Here is a 19,967-nt window from a genome sequence, read left to right as displayed (position 1 = left end):
TGCTTCTTTTACATTTTTCATAGACCTCAGATGTATACAAACAAGGTTACTATAGCTTGTGTGGGCCAGTGTACTGTACAGGAGTCACAGAGTGGAATAAATTAGTGTAATCATTATTTTATTCACTTTCCTCACAATCACACATCAGGCATGTATACAGATGGCTGTCTTTGAGTGGCAGGGATGAGAAGTGAGGAGGTATGCTATGTATATGTATGACAGCAGTCACTTAAAATACATGACTTTGGCCATTTGAACCAAATGGATGCTCTGGAAGTGACTGTCTTTTGGAGTTGTAATGTGTCATTGTTGCAACTAAATGTCAGTAACTTTAAATGTCCTTTTGTGAGATGGACCAGCATAGTGTGGTCCACAGGCCTATCAGAATGTAACAGCATTGTAGCTACAGGTCATTATGCCCGCACTACTACTTCTAAAACTTTGCAGCATGAACAAAGCAGTTGCTTTAAAGTGGTGGCAACTTGACATTTGCTGGGGGCCCCCCAAAAGGCAAAAACTGGCCCTGCATGGGAAAGATATGCACTGTACTCTGTTGGGTGCCTACAAAGAGCTAGGTTGGAAAGTAGTAAACAGAGAATAATCTGAGAAAACTAAAAGCATCCACTCCTAGAAGACAGAGTGAAACCTAAGAGTACAGTAAACACAGTAAAATAAGAGCCATAGTGTGTTTCAGGATAGCCTGCTACCCTTCTCACTCTCCCCTTTTTCAATGCTGCATGCACATCTATACAAAGACTATTCATATAATTACCTGTAAATTAGTCGACCTCGATCCCTGGGGTTCATCTTAGTCCATTCACCTTCTTCAAATGCCTGCTTAGCTGCTGCAACAGCTTTATCAACATCAGAAACCTGAGCCAGTGACACTTTACATATTACCTGAGAAAGGTAATAAAAAAAAATACTTAGGTAAAAAGACATGGTAAGCAGATTTTTATTAATGAGTAGTAACCTTACAGCCACACACAGGCCAACCATTTTGACTATGAAAGAAATGTTCATACAGACAATATATTAAGCATGTACTGCATTAATAATCGGTGAATGAAATACATAAAGCTTAACTGTTGATCCCCTACATTTGGAAAATATACATATTATTTTCCTGTTCATGTAAACTTAATATTTTCATAATGCCTGTCTCTTATTCTCTGTGTTAATTTATTTATTTTATTTATTTATTTTATTTTACATTTGTTAACCGGGAAATTCCGACTGGACCAGATCCATTTTCAGCAGAGGCCCAGGGAGAAAAGCTCCAACATCAAGTTATACAAATACAGTACATCCAGCATAATACACAAAACAGGTTACATCATGTATGTCACTACTTATTACATAATTTAAAAATTTTCCTTGCTTTTCTAACTACTCACCGTCCCATCAGTTGGACTGATAGAGTCATATGTTTTTCCTCCTTCTGCATTCACAAACTCTCCATTAATGAAAAGTTGATGGGGTATCCTTATGGTCATGTTGTTTATGTTCTTTTCAACCTGGACAAAAAACAAATATATATTAGTGGCATTTTACAGATGTCCTCCATACTGCAGACAGATTTGATTTTTACATTCAAAGAAACATCCATTCCTTTGTCATTGCAAATGTTAATGAAAACAAAAGGGGTATAATGCCATGTATGACTGATACCTGAGCTAACACAATAGTGCATCTGAAGGATGCTGTGAAACAAGTTAAAATAAAGCCCCCAAAATATCAAAATATAGCAACTTATTTAAACTACTAAAATGGTAGCCATTCATCCATTCAAAACTATTTTCAAAGACATGATAAGTGTTCATATTCTTCCTATCTATCTATCTATCTATCTATCTATCTATCTATCTAGCTATCCATCTATCATATAAAATTCACTGACATTGTTCTGTTTGAGCTTTAACTGACCTCTGTATTGTTGACATACTTTGCTCAACAATGCAGACAGCTGACAGATGTGCAAGTTCGGCAATCCCCAGGGTTTTGGAATATGACCTTTCCGCAGGGAATGTGCAATTTCATAGTTAGTGTATATAATTAGCAAAGGGTATGGGGTGTAATGGGGATTGCCCCATGAAAAATCAAGTTTTTTTTTTTTTATTAACATGGTCCAAGGTTAATCCTTGGAGCATGTACAGAACTGCGCCAGCATTAGTGTTGATGTAAACATGTGGACATGTGCTTTGTTGACAATTTCGAGATTCGACCAAGCACACTAGATCCATATATATATATATATATATATATATATATATATATATATATTTATATATATATATATATATTATACAAATATAGATATATATATATATATATATATATATATATATACACACACACACACATACACACACACATTATATATATATATATATATATATATATTTACATACACGTACACGCATACATAAGCGCACACGTGTGTCTGTGTGGGAGTGTATGTGTATATATTAATATTATGTTAGGTTCCAGTAGAAAAGATTGATGGAAAATCCCAAGAAAGCAAACTGGTCACTTACAAACAACTGAGAAACACCTCCCTGAAACAAAATGTTAAACACTCTTTTTATATAGTACAAAGAGCAGCTGCTTACCCTTTACTTATATATACTACACTCACAGCTGCAAACCATGTGGAAAAATTACAGCACTTAAAGGGTGAACACAGTACATGAATAAACTGCAGTCTCATGGTTCAAATATATCAACACCAAACACATCTGGGAAAATGAAAAATATGGGAACCAAAAATAGGAAGTTAGTGACTGACTACATAGATGGCCCCCCAATAATATTCCAGGATGCCTCCTTAACAGCATGAACCATGACCTATCAGGACCACTAGAATGACTATTTAACAGTAGCCACCAGACATGCTTCATGCCAGGCAAATGAAGGGTTGCAACTGTCATCCCTCTGCACAAGGGCAGGCCATTTACAAACTAAAACTAGAGACCCTTATCTAGCTAGTCTCATATGCAAAACCATGAAAAGATTTAGCATGGAAATGATAAAAATGACATATGAAACCTTCATACACTGGATGCAACCCAGTTTGGTGTTGTCAAGAGCAGGTCATGCCTACCTATGCTGGTGGACTTCTTTGAAAAGGTCACCAAAGCAATGGAAGAGGGCAAAATGGTGTATAATGCCTACCTTGCCTGGCCAAACCATTCAACACAATACACCACTAGGTCACTGTACATACAATAAGGTATAAATCCCTATATCACCCACTGGATAGCCACCTGTCTCACAAATGGGACCCAAGAGGACAGTCACTAGCAGAGCCCATCAAGGATTGGTGCTGGAGCCACTTCTTGGCATTTAATTCTCTGAAGTCAAAGCCGAAGTCAAGGGCCTGTGGTTTACCAAGGTTGCTGATGACTGTAAACTAGGTGCAATCACAGAATTCTACAGTAACCCAAGTACCCCCCAAAAAATCTGACTGAGACTAATAACTAGTGCCAGAACCATGGACTAAAACTTAATGCCAAGAAATTAATAATAGTATCCTTTGAGAAGACTCTACCCTGGAAACTAACACAATGATAATACACCCTGAAGAGTAGATTCAGTGATTCAGGATTTGGGAACACATATAGACAGTAACCTGGTCTTTGACCAGCATGTGTTTACTATAGTAAGAAAATTATTCTACGTTGTGCAAATTATAAACAAAGGTATGGCATCTAGGTCCAAGGATGTCATCATTCCCTTGTACTCAGCCCTCACCAGACCGGTCACTGAATACAAAGCACCCTTCAGTATGTACCTTGGCCAGGCATATGCAACAAATGGAGCAGAAAGGTTCATAGGTTTATACCAGGCTAATGACCACCAGGGTCTTAATCCAAGAGACCTGGGATCCTGTATGCAGTCCAAACCAGGAGATAGGTAAGGCTGGAAAACTCATTCCTTTACCCTTTGGCCCCAGATGCTCTACCCTGGATGCGAAAGTTTGTATGGTTCTACTTCCAGATAGCTTCTTCCTAGTTCAGGCCAGTATCTTGTTCTTCAGGATCCTACTGAATTTGACGGAATCCTGCACGGAAGGCTGTGTGTCACAGAAAAGCCTTCCTGTGGTCCAAGTGGGTATGGCTGTTAGGTGGATGGAGCAATATTAAGTACCATTCAGTACTAAATACCATTCCAGTCACTGATTAACATCTCTGATGTCACTGGAATCTGTGGCTGATGCTCATCTCATTTCTAGGCTGCTGGATGGGTTTCATCCTTATATCCTAGTGAAAGGATGGGACTGCATCCTAGTGCTAACTATTCAGGCAATGCTGTTGGGGGGGGGGGGGGGGGCTATCTATCATTTCTTTGCTGATAACTTTCTCCCTTCCTGCCTGATGAAGGAGGTTCTGAATTCTAGATGCACATTTTGAGCTAAGTGGCCCATTAAAATCATGTTCTTTGAGCCTCTCTTCAGAGTAGCCTGACCTCCCATTGGTTTGTCCCTTGCTCCTACAAGTTGAAAGTGTGGAGTCTTTTGCATCCTTACCTTGGTAGTTGTTTATTTTTAAAGATTTCATGACATAAACAACATGTCCTACTCAGACCTCCTTAAAGTCCTATCCTTAAACTCAGTCTCCTGCAGACTGCTCAATGTCGATCCATAACTGAAAAAATCCTCTGACCCTACTCTGATGGACCTGTTAAACATCTGCAAAATAAATAGTATCAGAATTACTCAATCTAGGGAACTAAACCTTGTTTACAGTATAAATACAAAACCTGCACATGTCCAGATGTCTCAGCAGGGCAAGAAAAATAACCAGGGATAGCAATCATCCTGCTTACAAGCTGTTCTCACATTTAACATCAGGAAGGTGCTTTCAATGCATACACTGCAAAACCATGAGATTCAGAAACAGCTTCTTTTCACTAGCCATCAGGTTACTGAACCCTAGGAACAGTACCCTTCACAGTGGACATTAAGGCAGTAATCCAACAATACTGAAAAGTCTCTATAGTGCAATATGTAACAAGGTATTACCTGCACCCAGACAACAAAGTCAGCAGTAATCAAACTGAAGTGTCTTACTCTGCAATATAAATGTAGGCCTTAAATCAATCACTTAAGTTAAATTTTTCCAGTGAAAATAAGCTAATAACCTAGTAATGAGTGACAGTCTGTCAAATCAGTGCAATAATGCAAGTATTTATTATTGTTTGCCATCTATATCAATAGAATTTTGTGTATTATCATCATGTTAAATGTAGTCTATGTATTGTATGCACATTGAGTCCGAAGAAAAGTGCTTTTTACTCGGTTCGCACTTGTGTTTATCGAAGTGACAATAAAGTTTACTTTGACTTTTGAAATAGAACATGACATGTTGGAGGGACAAGTATGTGTCTCAGAGACTACCCCCTCTCTGGAACAGGCTTCCCATCCATATGAAGCAAAGTTCCCTAACCCAATTCAAGTGTAACTTGAACCAGGGGATGAGAAATCGAAAATGTACCCCCTGATATAGACACAGAAAGCCTGTAAATGTCTGACCACCCATGCCCAAGCCTAGATACACTCCTTAAAAATACCCTAGGGCATCAAAACTTGTCAGCAGCATTAAAGGAGTATGGCTAGACGTAAAATTACCCCTTAGGGTCATTAGCCTAAAATTCTTGTTCTTGACTTGACCTGTTACATTGTAGCATATCAGCACTTCATTCAAATCTATGAACAACCGAGAAGTCAGTCACATGTAGAGAAGCACGTATTCACGCTGTAACATAGTGTGATGATTCCACTAGGAGAAGGCCTGAAAGTTATCTGTGACAGACTGGTGCCCCTTCCAAAATCAGCTTCTCTGCCTTGTACCACAAAATAGCAGGTAAATGTTATAGCTCCCCTGGGACCATGATTTGGATATAGAGGATACTGGAACAGTGGCAGCTCCAGGTTCCTTTACTTGCTGGGTTACAGTAGGGGTAAATTGTTTACTGGTGGTATACATAGGACATGTGGAAAAAAAATAAGAAAATTAAAACACCATACAAATGAAGTATAAGATACATGATACATGGTAACACTCCACCCATAATACACTGCTAGAAATAAAATAGCATTTCCTACTAAAGATAGTGAATGCTATTACACATCCTGATAATTTTCACAACACAGAAAAACTACCAGCTTGGCATGCCCAAGGATTACGGTTTGGATGAACTGCTGGTATGCTACAGTGTAACAAGTCAGGGGTTTAACTACCAGTACAACAGGGATGGGAAGATGTCATGCACAAAGACATGTGTGCCTCAACAGAAAGAGAAAAAATATCATAACCCAAATTCAAGAAAAGAAAGTTAGACTTATTTTGCTCTGTGCTGGATTGTAAGGAAACTATTTTTAAACAAACACAGCACTTTTTACCAACATTCAAGATAAAACACACATCTCTGTACTGCAGACACCGGTGAACAGCAAAACTATTTAAATGTATGTCAAAAGTTCTTTGAAACAGGAGCAAGCTTGGTCAGTTAACAGCTTCTGGATTACAGTGATAGTTTCAACACCTCAGGAAGAATGTGGGAGAGGTTCTGTTCAGCTACCTTATTTTGTTGAGCATTTGCAACTACTGTTAATGAGGTAACAGCTGCTCTGAGAACAGAAATCAGACTAATTCAAGGAAAAAGTGAAAATGAAAGCAGATTCCAGACGCTATTCATAAAGCTTGTGACACATACGACCGCCATTCTATTTACATGGAAGTTAAAAAAAAATTTCTTAAGTCTAGCATGGCTTGTATAAAGGGGACTTTTGCAGTGGACTCTAGGAAAAAAAACCCTCCAAGATAACTACAGTGGCAGGTCCATTCAGCTATAATAACCATAAACATGCAATGATTCTGATACATTAAAATAATCAGAATGCAAAGATGCAATGAAATAACTGAGATATAGTCACTTTTACATCCACCTAAGTTACCACCAACTCAGGCAGTTGGAGCCTTGGTTTGACATCTCACCCATAGGACGGCACAACCAGGAGTATATCCCCCCCCCCCCATGCTGCACAGCAGTATGAGCACTTGAAAATTAATCCATGTACCTTGTGGGGGAATAGAACTCACATCCTTCTGCACCAAAAAGGAATGTGCTACCTGTTGAAATACTGTACCAGCAAATGCAGCAACATGAACCACCTAGTACTCTGGTTTACTGAAATAATACCAATAACAATAATTTTGATCTGCAGTGTCGATGGTGTAACAGGTAGCATTCTCACCTGTGGAGCTGGAAGACCAGAAATATGTGGGTTCTATTACCCCTTCAGGTGACAGGAATGCACTGGAAGGTGCTGTACTCCTCAGTGTGTCATCCTTCAGGAGAGATGTAAACCAAGGTCCCAGTTGCTTAAATTTGTGGTAGTTCAAGTGGGTGCAAAAGATCCCATGGCATCTATCAAAATCATTAAGAAAGTTACCCAATGACCTTGCCAAATTTCCTCTTGTAGTAAAAATATTTTGATGACAAAGCCAAAAATAATGGGGATGATAAAATCAGGAACAATTTAGAGGTTGGCGAAGAAGAAGTGGGATTGTCAGAGAGATGAAGAAAGTAGACAAGAGTATAAGGAGATGAAGTGCATGGCAAAGAGAGGGGTGGTGAAGGATAAGGATAAGGCATATGATGAGTTGTGTAAAAGGTTGGACACTAAGGAGGGAGAAAAGGACCTGTACCGGTTGGCTAGTAAAGATGTGCAGCAGGTAAGGGTGATAAAGGATAATGAGGGAAACATACTCACAAGCAAGGAGAGTGTGTTGAGCAGATGGAAAGAGTACTTTGAGGGGCTGATGAATGAAGAGAATGAGAGGGAGAGAAGGTTGGATGATGTGAGGATAGTGAATCATGAAGTGCAGTGGATTAGCAAGGAGGAAGTAAAGATAGCTATGAAGAGGATGAAGAATGGAAAGGTTGTTGGTCCAGATGACATAGCTGTGGAAGCATGGAGGTGTTTAGGTGAAATGACAGTGGAGTTTTTAACTAGATTGTTTAATGAAAGCTTGGAAAGTGAGAGGATGCCTGAGGAATGGAGAAAAAGTGTTTTGGTACCGATTTTTAAGAATAAGGGTGATGTGCAAAGCTGTAGTAACTACAGAAGGATTAAATTAATCAGTCACAGCATGAAGTTATGGGAAAGAGTAGAGGAAGCTAGGTTAAGAAGGGAGGTGATGATTAGTGATCAGCAGTATGGTTTCATGCCAGGAAAGAGCACTACAGATGCAATGTTTGCTTTGAGAGTGTTGATGGAAAAGTACAGAGAATGTCAGAAGGAGTTGCATTGTGTCTTTGTGGATTTAGAGAAAGCATATGACAGGGTGCCTAGAGAGGAGTTGTGGTATTGTATGAGGAAGTCGGGAGTGTCAGAGAAGTATGTAAGAGTGGTACAGGATATGTACAAGGGTAGTGTGACAGCAGTGAGATCTGCTGTGGGAGTGACGGATGCATTTAAAGTGGAGGTGGGATTACATCAAGGTTCAGCTCTGAGCCCTTTCTTATTTGTAATGGTGATGGACAGGTTGACAGACGAGATCAGACAGGAGTCCCAGTGGACTATGATGTTTGCAGATGACATTGTGATCTGTAGTGAGAGCAGGGAACAGGTAGAGGAGACCCTGGAGAGGTGGAGATATGCTCTAGAGAGAAGAGGAATGAAGATCAGCAAGACTAAGACAGAATATATGTGTGTGAATGAGAGGGAGGATAGAGGAATGGTGAGGATGCAGGGAGTAGAGGTGGCGAAGGTGGATGAGTTTAAATACTTGGGATCAACAATTCAGAGTAATGGTGAGTGTGGAAGAGAGGTGAAGAAGAGAGTACAGGCAGGATGGAGTGGGTGGAGAAGAGTGTCAGGAGTGGTTTGTGACAGACGAGTACCAGTAAGAGTGAAAGGAAAGGTCTACAAGAGGGTAGTGAGACCAGCTATGTTATATGGGTTGGAGACAGTGGCATTGACAAAAAGGCAGGAGTCAGAGCTTGACGTGGTAGAGTTGAAGATGTTAAGATTTGCACTGGGTGTGACGAGGATGGACAGGATTAGGAATAAGTATATTAGAGGGTCAGCCCAGGTTGGAAGGTTTGGAGACAAAGCCAGAGAGGCAAGATTACGTTGGTTTGGACACGTGCTGAGGGGGGATGCAGAGTATATTGGGAAAAAGATACTAAGGATGAAGCTGCCAGGTAACAGGAAAAGAGGAAGGCCTAAGATAATGTTTATGGATGTCGTGAGAGAGGACATGCAGGTGGTTGGTGTGACAGAGCAAGATGCTGAGGACAGGAAGACATGGAAACAGTTGATCTGCTGTGGCGACCCCTGACGGGAGCAGCCGAAAGAAGAAGAAGACTGTAATTTATTTAAAAAGTTAACAGAACAACATGTTTTGCATCAATATGCATTTCTTGAACAATAACTAGAAAGGACTGCCATCAATGACCAACTGTAATCAAAAATGATTTACCAAAAATGAAAAATGTTATGAGGGACAGGACAAATATTTAAAGCAAAATCAGAGACATTCTGCAAAAATGGAGACAGTTCAAAAGTACAAATATCACTCAAAAAGGAATGCCTTTTCACAATAACCCATTTTATAATTTGAATACTTTTTATTTGTTTGTGTGGGATTGTAAAGGATGCAGTTATGACTTTCTGAAGGCTGTTAAAACTACCTATAAACAAGTCTCAGCAGAAGACTAAGAATTTGTAGTTTTAATGAATGATATCATTAAACTATGCATCCTTAAATTCTTAAGCTGAGGCATCTTCATTTTCAGACAGTTTAGTATGGTTTCACATTACCATAACATCCATAGCACCAACAAGGAAAAGCATTAAAGAAACTGCAGCCATAGTCAACTTTCTATCTTCAAAATATGGAACACTATACTGCCTCTCATAAGGCTGAACAAATGGGCAAAATGTTCAGCATTTACTCTAAACTAGGAAGGCAGCTCACAGCACAGTTAAAATGTTACTTTACACTTGTTTTACTACCAACCCAGTTCGTCAACAATTAGATACTCTCGGGAGAAACAACTACACTTACAAAAGTTCAAGGCTCCAGACAGGCAATCCAAGTAACCCCGACCAAGAAAAAACACAATCAATCCTAGTGTGCATCAAGCAATCAATCAGTATAGGTAAGAGCAGGATCGCAGCATCATAAATACCATACAGTCCATAACACCCAAAAGCAAAAGATTTAAAGAAACTATACCCATAGTCAAGCTTCTATCTTCAAATATGTGGATACTTTCCTATCTTGCACAATGTTAAACAGATGTGTAAAACATGATACATTTACTAACAACTAGGAAGGAAGCTCGCAATATGTTTAAACTGTGGACTTTCTAATTATAAAAAGTTCTTTGATACTCCCAGTCTTTCTTTGCTTTCTAGAATAGTACAACTCCCCTCTACTCTCACAACCCATTAGCTCAAGAGTCAGAAACAATGAACAAAATCAGGAACAGCTTTTAAATATTTTTCTGATATACTTAGAAAGTAGTTAGAATAACAAGCTTTGCATTATCAAGCATTTTCAGAAGGATACAAAATCTGAAACTCACATGCTTATTATTTAGTGTCAGAAATCTGCAATAATTTGCCAGACGCCAAACATTTTAAAAATGTTATAGCATAAACACTGACAGCCATTTGATAAATAAAAGAAACATTCTCACACTGAAAACAGACAATATCAGCAAGAGCAAACTTCCCTTCCTTTGAAACTCACATTACTGAAAATGCATCTGAAAACCTAGTAGAATGAAACAGACTTGTAGGGATTCATTGTCAGATAACATATGGCAGACCTGTAATTAGTGTATATATGAAGGGTGCAGGAATTAAAAAGACAAATGTGTAATAAACTTGCTAACATCTTGGGACAGCCTACTGGACACAAGTATCTCTTTTCAGGTGCAGTCCAGAAGCAATGTCTGGTGAAATGACTCACATTACACAAACTAAGTCTGAGGAACAGCTAATGAAACTGTTTAACTGCCACAGTGACATCGTCTACCAATGTGACAAATTACATCACTTGCTTGTGACATTGCCTCCTCAAAGGACAGCATATTCCCTATTCCACCAAACTGCTGCTAAATAACAATGCAAGCAACAGCAGAAAAGAGAGCAGAATGAACAATATAGGGTTTGTACAGTCATGTGCAAATATACTGGCCACATGGCAGAGCTTCTGTTTGTGAAAATGGGAAGCAATGTGTGTTCCTGAACATATGATCATCACGGGTGGATTGGACCAGAGTATAATAATGACAGGACATCTTACAGGATTAGGACTGCACCTCCAGCTGTCAAGACAACATCTAGACTATCCTAGGACATGCATTAGTAGAAGATTGTTAGATCTCGATACCATAAATATACAAATAACAGCATTTAATTCATCACCATCATAACCAGTAATCATTGTGGCAACAGCTGCAAGTAATGAATTTTCAAGCACATTGTTCATATAATATATTAGTACTACTGTCACAGTTGATATCTGCCTCCAGGTTTGCCAGCATCTCAAGGAAAGTCGAGGGCCTTCCCACCAGTTTAAGTAATTGGCCTGTTAGTAGGCTGCACACTAAAATGACAGGGAATAAGAGTTAGCCACCCAGCAGTGTAAACCTTGGCTTTATAAGATTGTCACTGTTGGAGGGGACACCCCCAACCCTATGTGCAAAAATGGGAACAGGGATTGTGGATGGATGGATGGACGGATGGATTGATAGATAGACCTACATGTAAGTATCAAATGCTTAGTGAGGTGATATGTAGTAAAAAAATGGAATAATACTAGATTAAATCAAGGTACAATTTGCCCATTTTTTGTTTTCCAGTACTTAATAAGGACAGTCTAGAAAATGAGTCTTTGTTTAACCTAGTGTTCTAAGTATGGACAGTAGTTATAGAAAATATTAAACAGTACATTCAAAAAAAGTATTTTGTTTCCAGAGAAGTGAAGTGGCCCTTTGTAAATCTTTTACCACATACTTTCATGTTCTCTGTGTACTCCTAAAAATCATGTTTTGTAGAAGACAACATTTTAAGAGGACTGGAACAAATGATGGCTTGTTAGGGCACCAATTGGCTTGTTTTCTGCTTACGGCAATGATCCTGCATAATCAAGGGCCTCCAAGTAGACAGCATCAATACCACAGTCTTGCAGCATTTAACACCAGTTCTCAGTACAAAAACAAAATAATAAATAACTCTTGACTAAAAATGTAATAGGTTCATAGGTTCATAGGTTCATAGGTTCATATTAGGCTATCTGCCCAAGGGCATTTATAAGCCTAGCCCATAGTTATGTGGCTTTCGCCACCCCTTTAGTTTGAATAAAAACTATGCCTATCATTTTTCTGTGCCTCTGTCAAGCAGTGACACTGAAGTAATCCCTGGGGTATATCTGCGATCTCCCATCCATTGGTCAAGATTCCTCTTGAACAAGGCCAGCGAGGTGCTCTGCCTCACATGTACCGGGATTTTGTTCCACAGCATAGGGAGTCTCTGGGTGATGAATCTGTCCCTCCAGCACGTTCTATTTATAACCGTGTCAAGGTTTAAGTCTCCGCCCTTGTGGTTCTGAGGGATCTAGATTTTTGAGGTGAAGCATATTCATCAAATCTGGGTTTGACATGGCCTTATATGTCAGGCACAGGTCACCTCTGAGCAAGCGGTATGAGACTGAATAAAGCTGGAGTTCTTTCAGTCGGGCAGCATAAGACATATTTTTGAGACCCTTTATCCTTTTGGTGAGGAACTTTTGGGGCCTCTCAAGCTGCATCAGGTGTCTGGTCAGATACATTGCGAACCGGGCATTGTACTCAATCATAGGTCTAATGAGTGATGAGTACAGGGGACGATGACCTCCCTTGATCTAGATGTGAATCCCTTCATGATCAGGTGGGCGATATAGAAGGTTTTCCTAACTACTTTAGCAACATGAGTGTCAAACGAAAGACTACTGTCAACTTGGGTCCCCAGATCCCTGATGACTTTTTCTGTGCTCAGTGGATTGTCACCTATATGGTAGCTAGGGGTAACCTTGTTTTTCCCGAAGGGTATGACTATGCATTTTTTGGCGTTTAACTTCAGGCCATGGCTCTGGCACCAGTTATCCGTTTCTGTGAGGCCCTTCTGGAGGATATCTGTGTCAGATGTGTTTTCGACTATGGCGCCCAGTTTGCAGTCATCTGCAAACTTTGTCAGCCATAACCCTCCTGTGTTTGCTTGTACTTCAGAAAAGTACATGCCGAACAAGAGTGGACCCAGGACTGAGCCCTGTGGGACACCACTTGTGACAGGCTTTGAGTCTGACATGGCTCCAGCAACTCTGACCCTGTGGGTTCTGTCAGCTAGCCAGTTTGCAACCCATCTTGTGATGTATGGGTTTACATTCAAGCTGATGAGTTTTTTGATGATACCTGAGTGGGGTATTGTGTGAAGGCCTTTGCCAGGTCGAGGTAGGCTGTATGGACTGCCTTTCCCTCATCAATGGCCTTGGTGACTGTCTCGAAAAAGTCAACCAAGTTTAAGAGGCAGGATCTGCCTTTGACAAAGCCAAACTGGGTTGGATCCAAAGTCTGCAAGTTCCCTATGTCTTTATTTATGAGTTCCATTATGATCCTCTCCATGGCTTTGCAGATAAGGCTTGTCAAGCTAATGGGGCGGTAATTTCCAGGGTCTGTGGAGGCACCGCCCTTATGAAGTGGGACCACAGTCGCGTGCGCCACTCCTTGGGTGCGTATCCTGAGGTGAGGCTAAGATTAAACAGCTGTCCTAACTGTGGGTTTAATTCCTCGTTGAGTTCATGAAGCACACAGCCGGGGACACCATCCGGTCCCATGGATGCTGTGTTTTTGCCTTAGTGAGGGCAGTTCTCACCTGGGCGTTGGAGATGTTTGGGGGCTACAATCCTCTGGAATAGATATCTCTCCTTTTGGGGGAGGGGAGAAGTTTGCACTGAACCTGTCAGCCAGTATGTTAGCAATGTGTGTAGGTTCAGTAATTTTCACATCATTTTGAACTAATTCTGAGCATATCTGGGAGTTTCCTCCTAGGTTTCTAACATAGCTAAAGAAGGCCTTATGATTGTCTTTAGAGTCCTTGGCGATTTTTCTCTCAAAATTTGCCTTGGATGATTTTATGAGAGCTCTTAGTTTTTACTTATAATGATCAAAGGTGTCTTACCTTTCAAGGATTTTGCTCTATCTTGTAGTAGCTTCCTCCTTTTGTTGTAGAGCTTGTTTATGGCTGGGGTCCACCAGACTGGACGCTTGCCTTTGGTACAAAGAGTCTTAGTTTTGTTTGGGATTGCCTGATCCATGCAGTCCTGTAGGTGCTGGTAGAAGGCATTTGTAAGTGATTCAGCGGTTTGAGTAATGTTTACCACTGGCTCAGGGGCCTTAAAGGAGACCACACTAGTTTTTAGAAGTGTGAAATCGGCTTTTGAGAAGTTTTTCACTGTGGTCTTTTTGTTTCAGGTGGGGCGGGATGAGGACCTCCAGCGAGATTAGTTTATGATCTGATCTCACCAGTGAGGGATATACTTCGGTGTTGAACATTTTGATCCCATGTTCGTGATGATGAGATCAAGTATGTTTTCACCTCTTGTGGGGATGGTGACTAGTTGTTCCATGGCATTTGAGTTTATGAACTCCAGGAATCTTTGGGTTAGAGTGTTCGGGCTTGAGTAGTGTTCCCAGTCTATATTAGGGTAGTTGAAGTCACCTAGTATGATGGTGTTTGGAGATACATTTATCCCTCCAATGTTTTCAGGAAGGCCATGTGAGGTTCCTGAGTTTGAGAGGGTGGCCTGTAACATGCTACAAATTGCAGAGCAGTCTTGCCTATGGTTAATTGCACCTGGATGGTCTCAGATGCATCGTGCGTTGCCACCAACCTTGAGGTGTGGGTGTCCTTTATGAATATGGACACCCCCCCCTCCTTTCTTGGTGTTGTCCGGATTTTGGGGCCGGAACGTATGATATGAGGTGAAACCTGTTAGTGCTGGGGTGCTCTCAGGAGCCTTGAACCAGGTTTCTGTCACAGCACAGACATCGATGTTCTCCATATTGAGAAGGGCCTCGAGTGCGTGCATCTTGAGATTGAGACTTCTGGCATTGAGCAGCATTACCCTTAGTTTGTTTCCGTTTTGGTGTTCTAGGGTGGTAGGTTTAGAATTTGAGCCTTGCCTAAAAAGGCACTATGGGGGTGGCAAGAGCCTTTGCCAATATCCGGAAGCCCAGGGGTGACAGGTGCAAGCCGTCCCTTGCGAAGCAGCGTGGCTTGTCCAGCATGTCATCCCAGGCAGACAGACATTGGATCCCCTTTGAATGACACCAGAATTTAAGCCAATTATTAAAGCTGATCATCTTATCACTGTATTGTGGCATCATTCTAGGTGAAGGTAGGATACTGCTCAAGGTCAGGGTCATACCTGCCTGGGCTACATAATCAGAGAGCTCCTCGACGTCCCTTTTCATGTAGTCCAAGGAGGTACGTCTCAGGTCGTTGACACCAGCGTGGACAATGACTGAGTCGTACTTGTACCTGCTGCTGAGAGATCTGAGTGCTTGCGTTATGTGGCGGATTCTAGCGCCCGACAGGCAGCTTACTGTGACCTTCTCCTTACTCAGTCTGGTGAGCGTGACGTCAGTGTGTCTGACTATGGAATCACCAATGACAAGTGTGTCTGGCATTTTGTTTGGCCTTAAGGGCTGTGACTGTTTGACACTCTGACTGTGTGGTCTGTGTGTTGCATGTGTTGGGTCGTGAGGTGGTATTTGTTTGGGTGTCTGCTTTGGTGGCCTCTGCTGTTTTGGTAAATTTTTGACCAGAGCCTCCGAGTATGTCTTTGTGTGAGTATGTGTATGATTTGAAGTTGTGATGGTACCATGTGTGACTGGGTATGTATTGTGTGTGGTTGCCTTCTCCTCCTGTCTGGTCTTGCCAGTCCTATGTTGAGAGAGCTCAGCCTCCAGTTTGGCCGTATAGTTGCATCTCTCGCATGTATTTGTGTTTTGTGGGAGAAGGAGAGGATTGTCTGTGTACATGAGGCAATTGTAACATTGCCTCAATATTCCCAGGTTCACCAGTTGAGCTGGAGAGGACACTAGCAACTGATCCCTCGACATACTAGAAGTAGTAGATAAAGAACTTTCAAAGGACTCCGGGGAAGTGGGTTTTGGGCTGGTGGGGTACTATCTATAATAAGAGTGCTTTATCAAGGTGCAAGTACTGTAGGAGTAAGTGCTAGGCTTTACAGATAGAGAATAGTCTACTTGGGAATCAAGTAGAGATGAACTTTTCAGTTATAGGATATGCTGGTTAGATCAGCAGTACAGTTTAGCGTGTTTTATAGCAGGGGCTGAAGGGAGCTAGGAATTGGCCCAAAACGACCAATGGACTACTAGTTTCTGGCTGAAACTTCACCAAATCGGACAAAAAGGCCGCTCAGTGCTTCCCACTCCCACTGGTAAGCAAAGAAACTTCCCTCCTTCCTAATAAGGCAATGGATCAGTAACAGGAACTAAAAACAAAGCCCAGGGATCAGCAACTCTGAAACTGGACTACTCTAGTTCAGTAAAGTGGGAAAACAAGAGATTTTTTTGTTTTATTACAGAGATAAGGAAAAAAAACAGACAGTAAATGCTATAAATGCTGTAAATCGGCTAGCGCACTTTTATTCTGAAAGACGCAGTTTGCAGAAGGCTCTTCTAAATAGATGGCAGATTACAGATCTTGTAAAGGTAGACTGTCTCTCGCATGTCCAAATCAAGGAAGGTAGCTGATTCCAAAGAACTACATGCAATCCTGCTATATAGCTGAGTATTTGGTTCACCCAGAAGCCCTTTACCTGGTGACCTAAATGGTTTCAAACAGACAGGATTCAGGTCATGTAGGGTATGGAATGTTAGCCTAAGGAATTGAAATACACATCTGACAGCAACCAGCAGCCATCAAAAATTAAGCAACTTAGGCAAGATATGGCATGTCAAGGACTGCCATTCAGCATCTTAGCTTCTGAGTTTTGTACCGGCAGCAAGCCAGCCAGATCGCCCTCCGAATGCTGTTGCAGTCCAGACGTGAAAATACTAAAGTATAAATCACTGTTTCCAAGTCTTTAGCACAGAGTCCAGACGTGAAAATACTAAAGTATAAATCACTGTTTCCAAGTCTTTAGCACAGAGGATTAATGCTTTGAGTTGTTAATAAATTGATTCCTGTAGTCAAAGGTACAGGGCTGGAGTCCTTTAACCCTCTGAGCAAGTCACATAATAAGGAAGTGCTTCTGGCTCATCCCTGAAAAGTAATGTTTGTGTCCAGTGGTCTTACCAGGTTAACAAATGTATTAAAAAATGTGTATAGTGTTTGATCCTAACTATATTCTTCAGAAAGAAGAAAGAAAACTTGAACAAACAGCATGTGTCCCTTAAACGTACTCTGTCTTCCAGGACAAAGCATAGATCATGAACACAAGATAAAAATTTCAGTTTCTTTCCTCCCGGATATAATCAATGGCACAGTAAAGGAAGTTGAAATGGATGGATGATGGCAATAACCAAAGCAGTTTTGGTTTGACTTGGGCTGAGTTTGACCTGATTATTTGACATCTAGTCATAAAATGAATGGAAGTAGTCTACTAAAGGTAAAAAAATCTAACATAATATCCAGAGAATAGGAGAGGTATATTTGAATATCATCAGCATAAGACTGATAAATTATATGTCTCCTGACCATGATTCCCTATGTCATATGGCAACATCTCCACTGTGAACAACAAAGGTGGTAAGATATAATCCTGGAGCACACTACAGGACAAGAGTCAGAAGAATTTAAACCTGCTACCACCAGCAGTGTAGGCTCTGGCAGGTAAGAGGCAAACCATTCAAGGACAGTACTCAAAAACTCATAGGGACAGCAGCTTCCATATGCAAAATCTTGCAGGCATCCTTATGGTTTATTATATTACCTAATATTTATATTTCAAAAGAAGAAATTGGGTGATTTGTTTGCATTATATAACTGGCAAAACATTTCAGTGCACAGAGATAACCCTAAACATGTCATAAGATTCCATAAATGCCCATCTGATTTCTAAAGTTTTAAAATATATCTACCTATAACATTTCAGCCTTTGCAGAGTTTTTTGTCACACATAGTCTGGGTTATTAAACAGTCATAAGCTGCGAGTTAATATCAAATATATGTAGAGATTAACTCATTCTATACATGCACCAGCTTTTTTAATTAGCTTATATATTGGTTGTGGCTAGAACATGTTCTCCAGAAATTAAACAGTGTAGCATCAGGTAATTTATCTCAAGGAACATTTTACACTGCCCTTAATATCCAAAGGTTTTGCATACCCCATGGGATAAACTGGCAGAAACATATCAGGGTCTATAAAAAATCCTTAAATTTATCAAATCTTGCATTATACAATGTAAACGCAGACAATGTTGTGGTTTATTACTTATTACACTGAAAAATAAAAGGTAGAATTTGTTGACAAAAATGAAAGACTACAACTCACCAGACCATTAAAGTTATGTGAGACTGCTTCAGCACGTCCTTTCTACATAAGGCAGTTTTCAATTAGGAAAATAATTTAAATGTTCTTTAAAATGTGAATACCTACATAATCTATAACAAGCTCCTCCTCTTTATCTTCACCTCGTAACTTCCGTACTACCGTTTGTATAAACTCCTGAAATATAGAGGCCATATACACATCTTCATTTTGCAGTTGCACATCACTGCATAGCAACTTGACTTCTTCTACCAGCCTGTTGAAAAAAAAAAAACACATTGAGACTTTTGTTATCTACCTGAATTGGAGGTAATATGCTCTAAATTTTAGAGCCCGTGAGATGAAAATGTACCAGCAGTCACTCTACAAAACACATACATCAAACAAAGAATTTTTTTGTTTGTTTATTTATTTTGATTTTGTCTACCTGATTTGTCCAATTGGGTTTAGTGAAAAAAATCCATTTTCAGAGTTGGCCTAAGAGAAAAGTTCCTACATATTACAGACATTTTTAAACAAACAATTAGTAATACACATGAACAGGCATTACATAATATACATTAACAATTGCACATAAATTTCCTAATTAGATTGCATTCATATGAACTAGAGGTGACTGTTACAGTATAAAAGATTACTTATTTATTAATAGATGTTGAACACTGAGCATTTAAAGACGTGTATTGACGAGTTTGTAAGACAGATAACAGATCATGCGATTAATGCCTAGAAATTCAAATAAACTGAGGTGAGGGAAGAAAAAAGGTAGTGCTGAAAATGCTAACATTGTAGTTAAGAGGTGAGGTGTAAAGCAGGTTCAGAGACAATTATATATGCGGCTATCACAAGGTCTATATTAGAAGTATAGAGGTGAGGGGTGAACAGTGTTGGTGAAGACTTCTGGGGTATAGGATTCTGAATGAAGAGAAATGATTTGACAACATGACAAGCTGAAGATAACAGTGACATTTATGTACAGGAGTAGATCCAATGATTTGACAGGTGAAGTTTTATTTATTTTTTTTAATGTTTGCATTCTGAATGGGTTTCAGTGGTATGTGGATCCATTGCTTAGCTACACTATTTGAATATATAGAGTCACCTGCAGTATTAGATGATTTGGTTATAGTGATTAGTGACTATCCCAAAATTCTATTGGGATAGTAATATTGTATTTAGTCATTAAGGGCTGGGTAATTGTCTGCCTTATGTAGAAGTCTTTGTATTTTTGTTAGCTGAGAAAGAGCTAGGTGATATGGTAGTTCTAACCAGTTTAATTCACTGAGGGCTAGGTAGTGGTGTGTTATATTGCTATTAAAAAACTTAGCTCCAGCAAAACTAAAGCTATGATTTCTGGCACCAAAGAGAAACTTAACAAAATTC

General features: G+C 40.1%; 1 protein-coding gene across 1 annotated transcript in view; it reads right to left on the bottom strand.

The window, feature by feature from the left end:
* LOC122807285 (cytosolic 10-formyltetrahydrofolate dehydrogenase) overlaps nt 1-19,967 on the bottom strand; it is a 586,928-nt gene that overhangs the window by 350,464 nt on the left and 216,497 nt on the right. Inside the window, exons 10-12 of the mRNA XM_044078406.1 lie at nt 18,693-18,840; nt 1,398-1,517; nt 773-900 (exon numbers count right to left, since the gene is read on the bottom strand). Of these exons, the coding sequence (XP_043934341.1) occupies nt 773-900; nt 1,398-1,517; nt 18,693-18,840 (396 nt within the window). The remainder of the gene's footprint in view (nt 1-772; nt 901-1,397; nt 1,518-18,692; nt 18,841-19,967) is intronic.

The sequence above is a fragment of the Protopterus annectens genome, chromosome 7.part0 (genome assembly GCF_019279795.1).
Source record: "Protopterus annectens isolate FY-2018-M chromosome 7.part0, PAN1.0, whole genome shotgun sequence".
Lineage (NCBI taxonomy): Eukaryota > Metazoa > Chordata > Ceratodontiformes > Protopteridae > Protopterus > Protopterus annectens.
The sequence above is the reverse complement of the archived record's forward strand: the minus strand, read 5'-3'. Positions and strand labels throughout refer to the sequence as shown.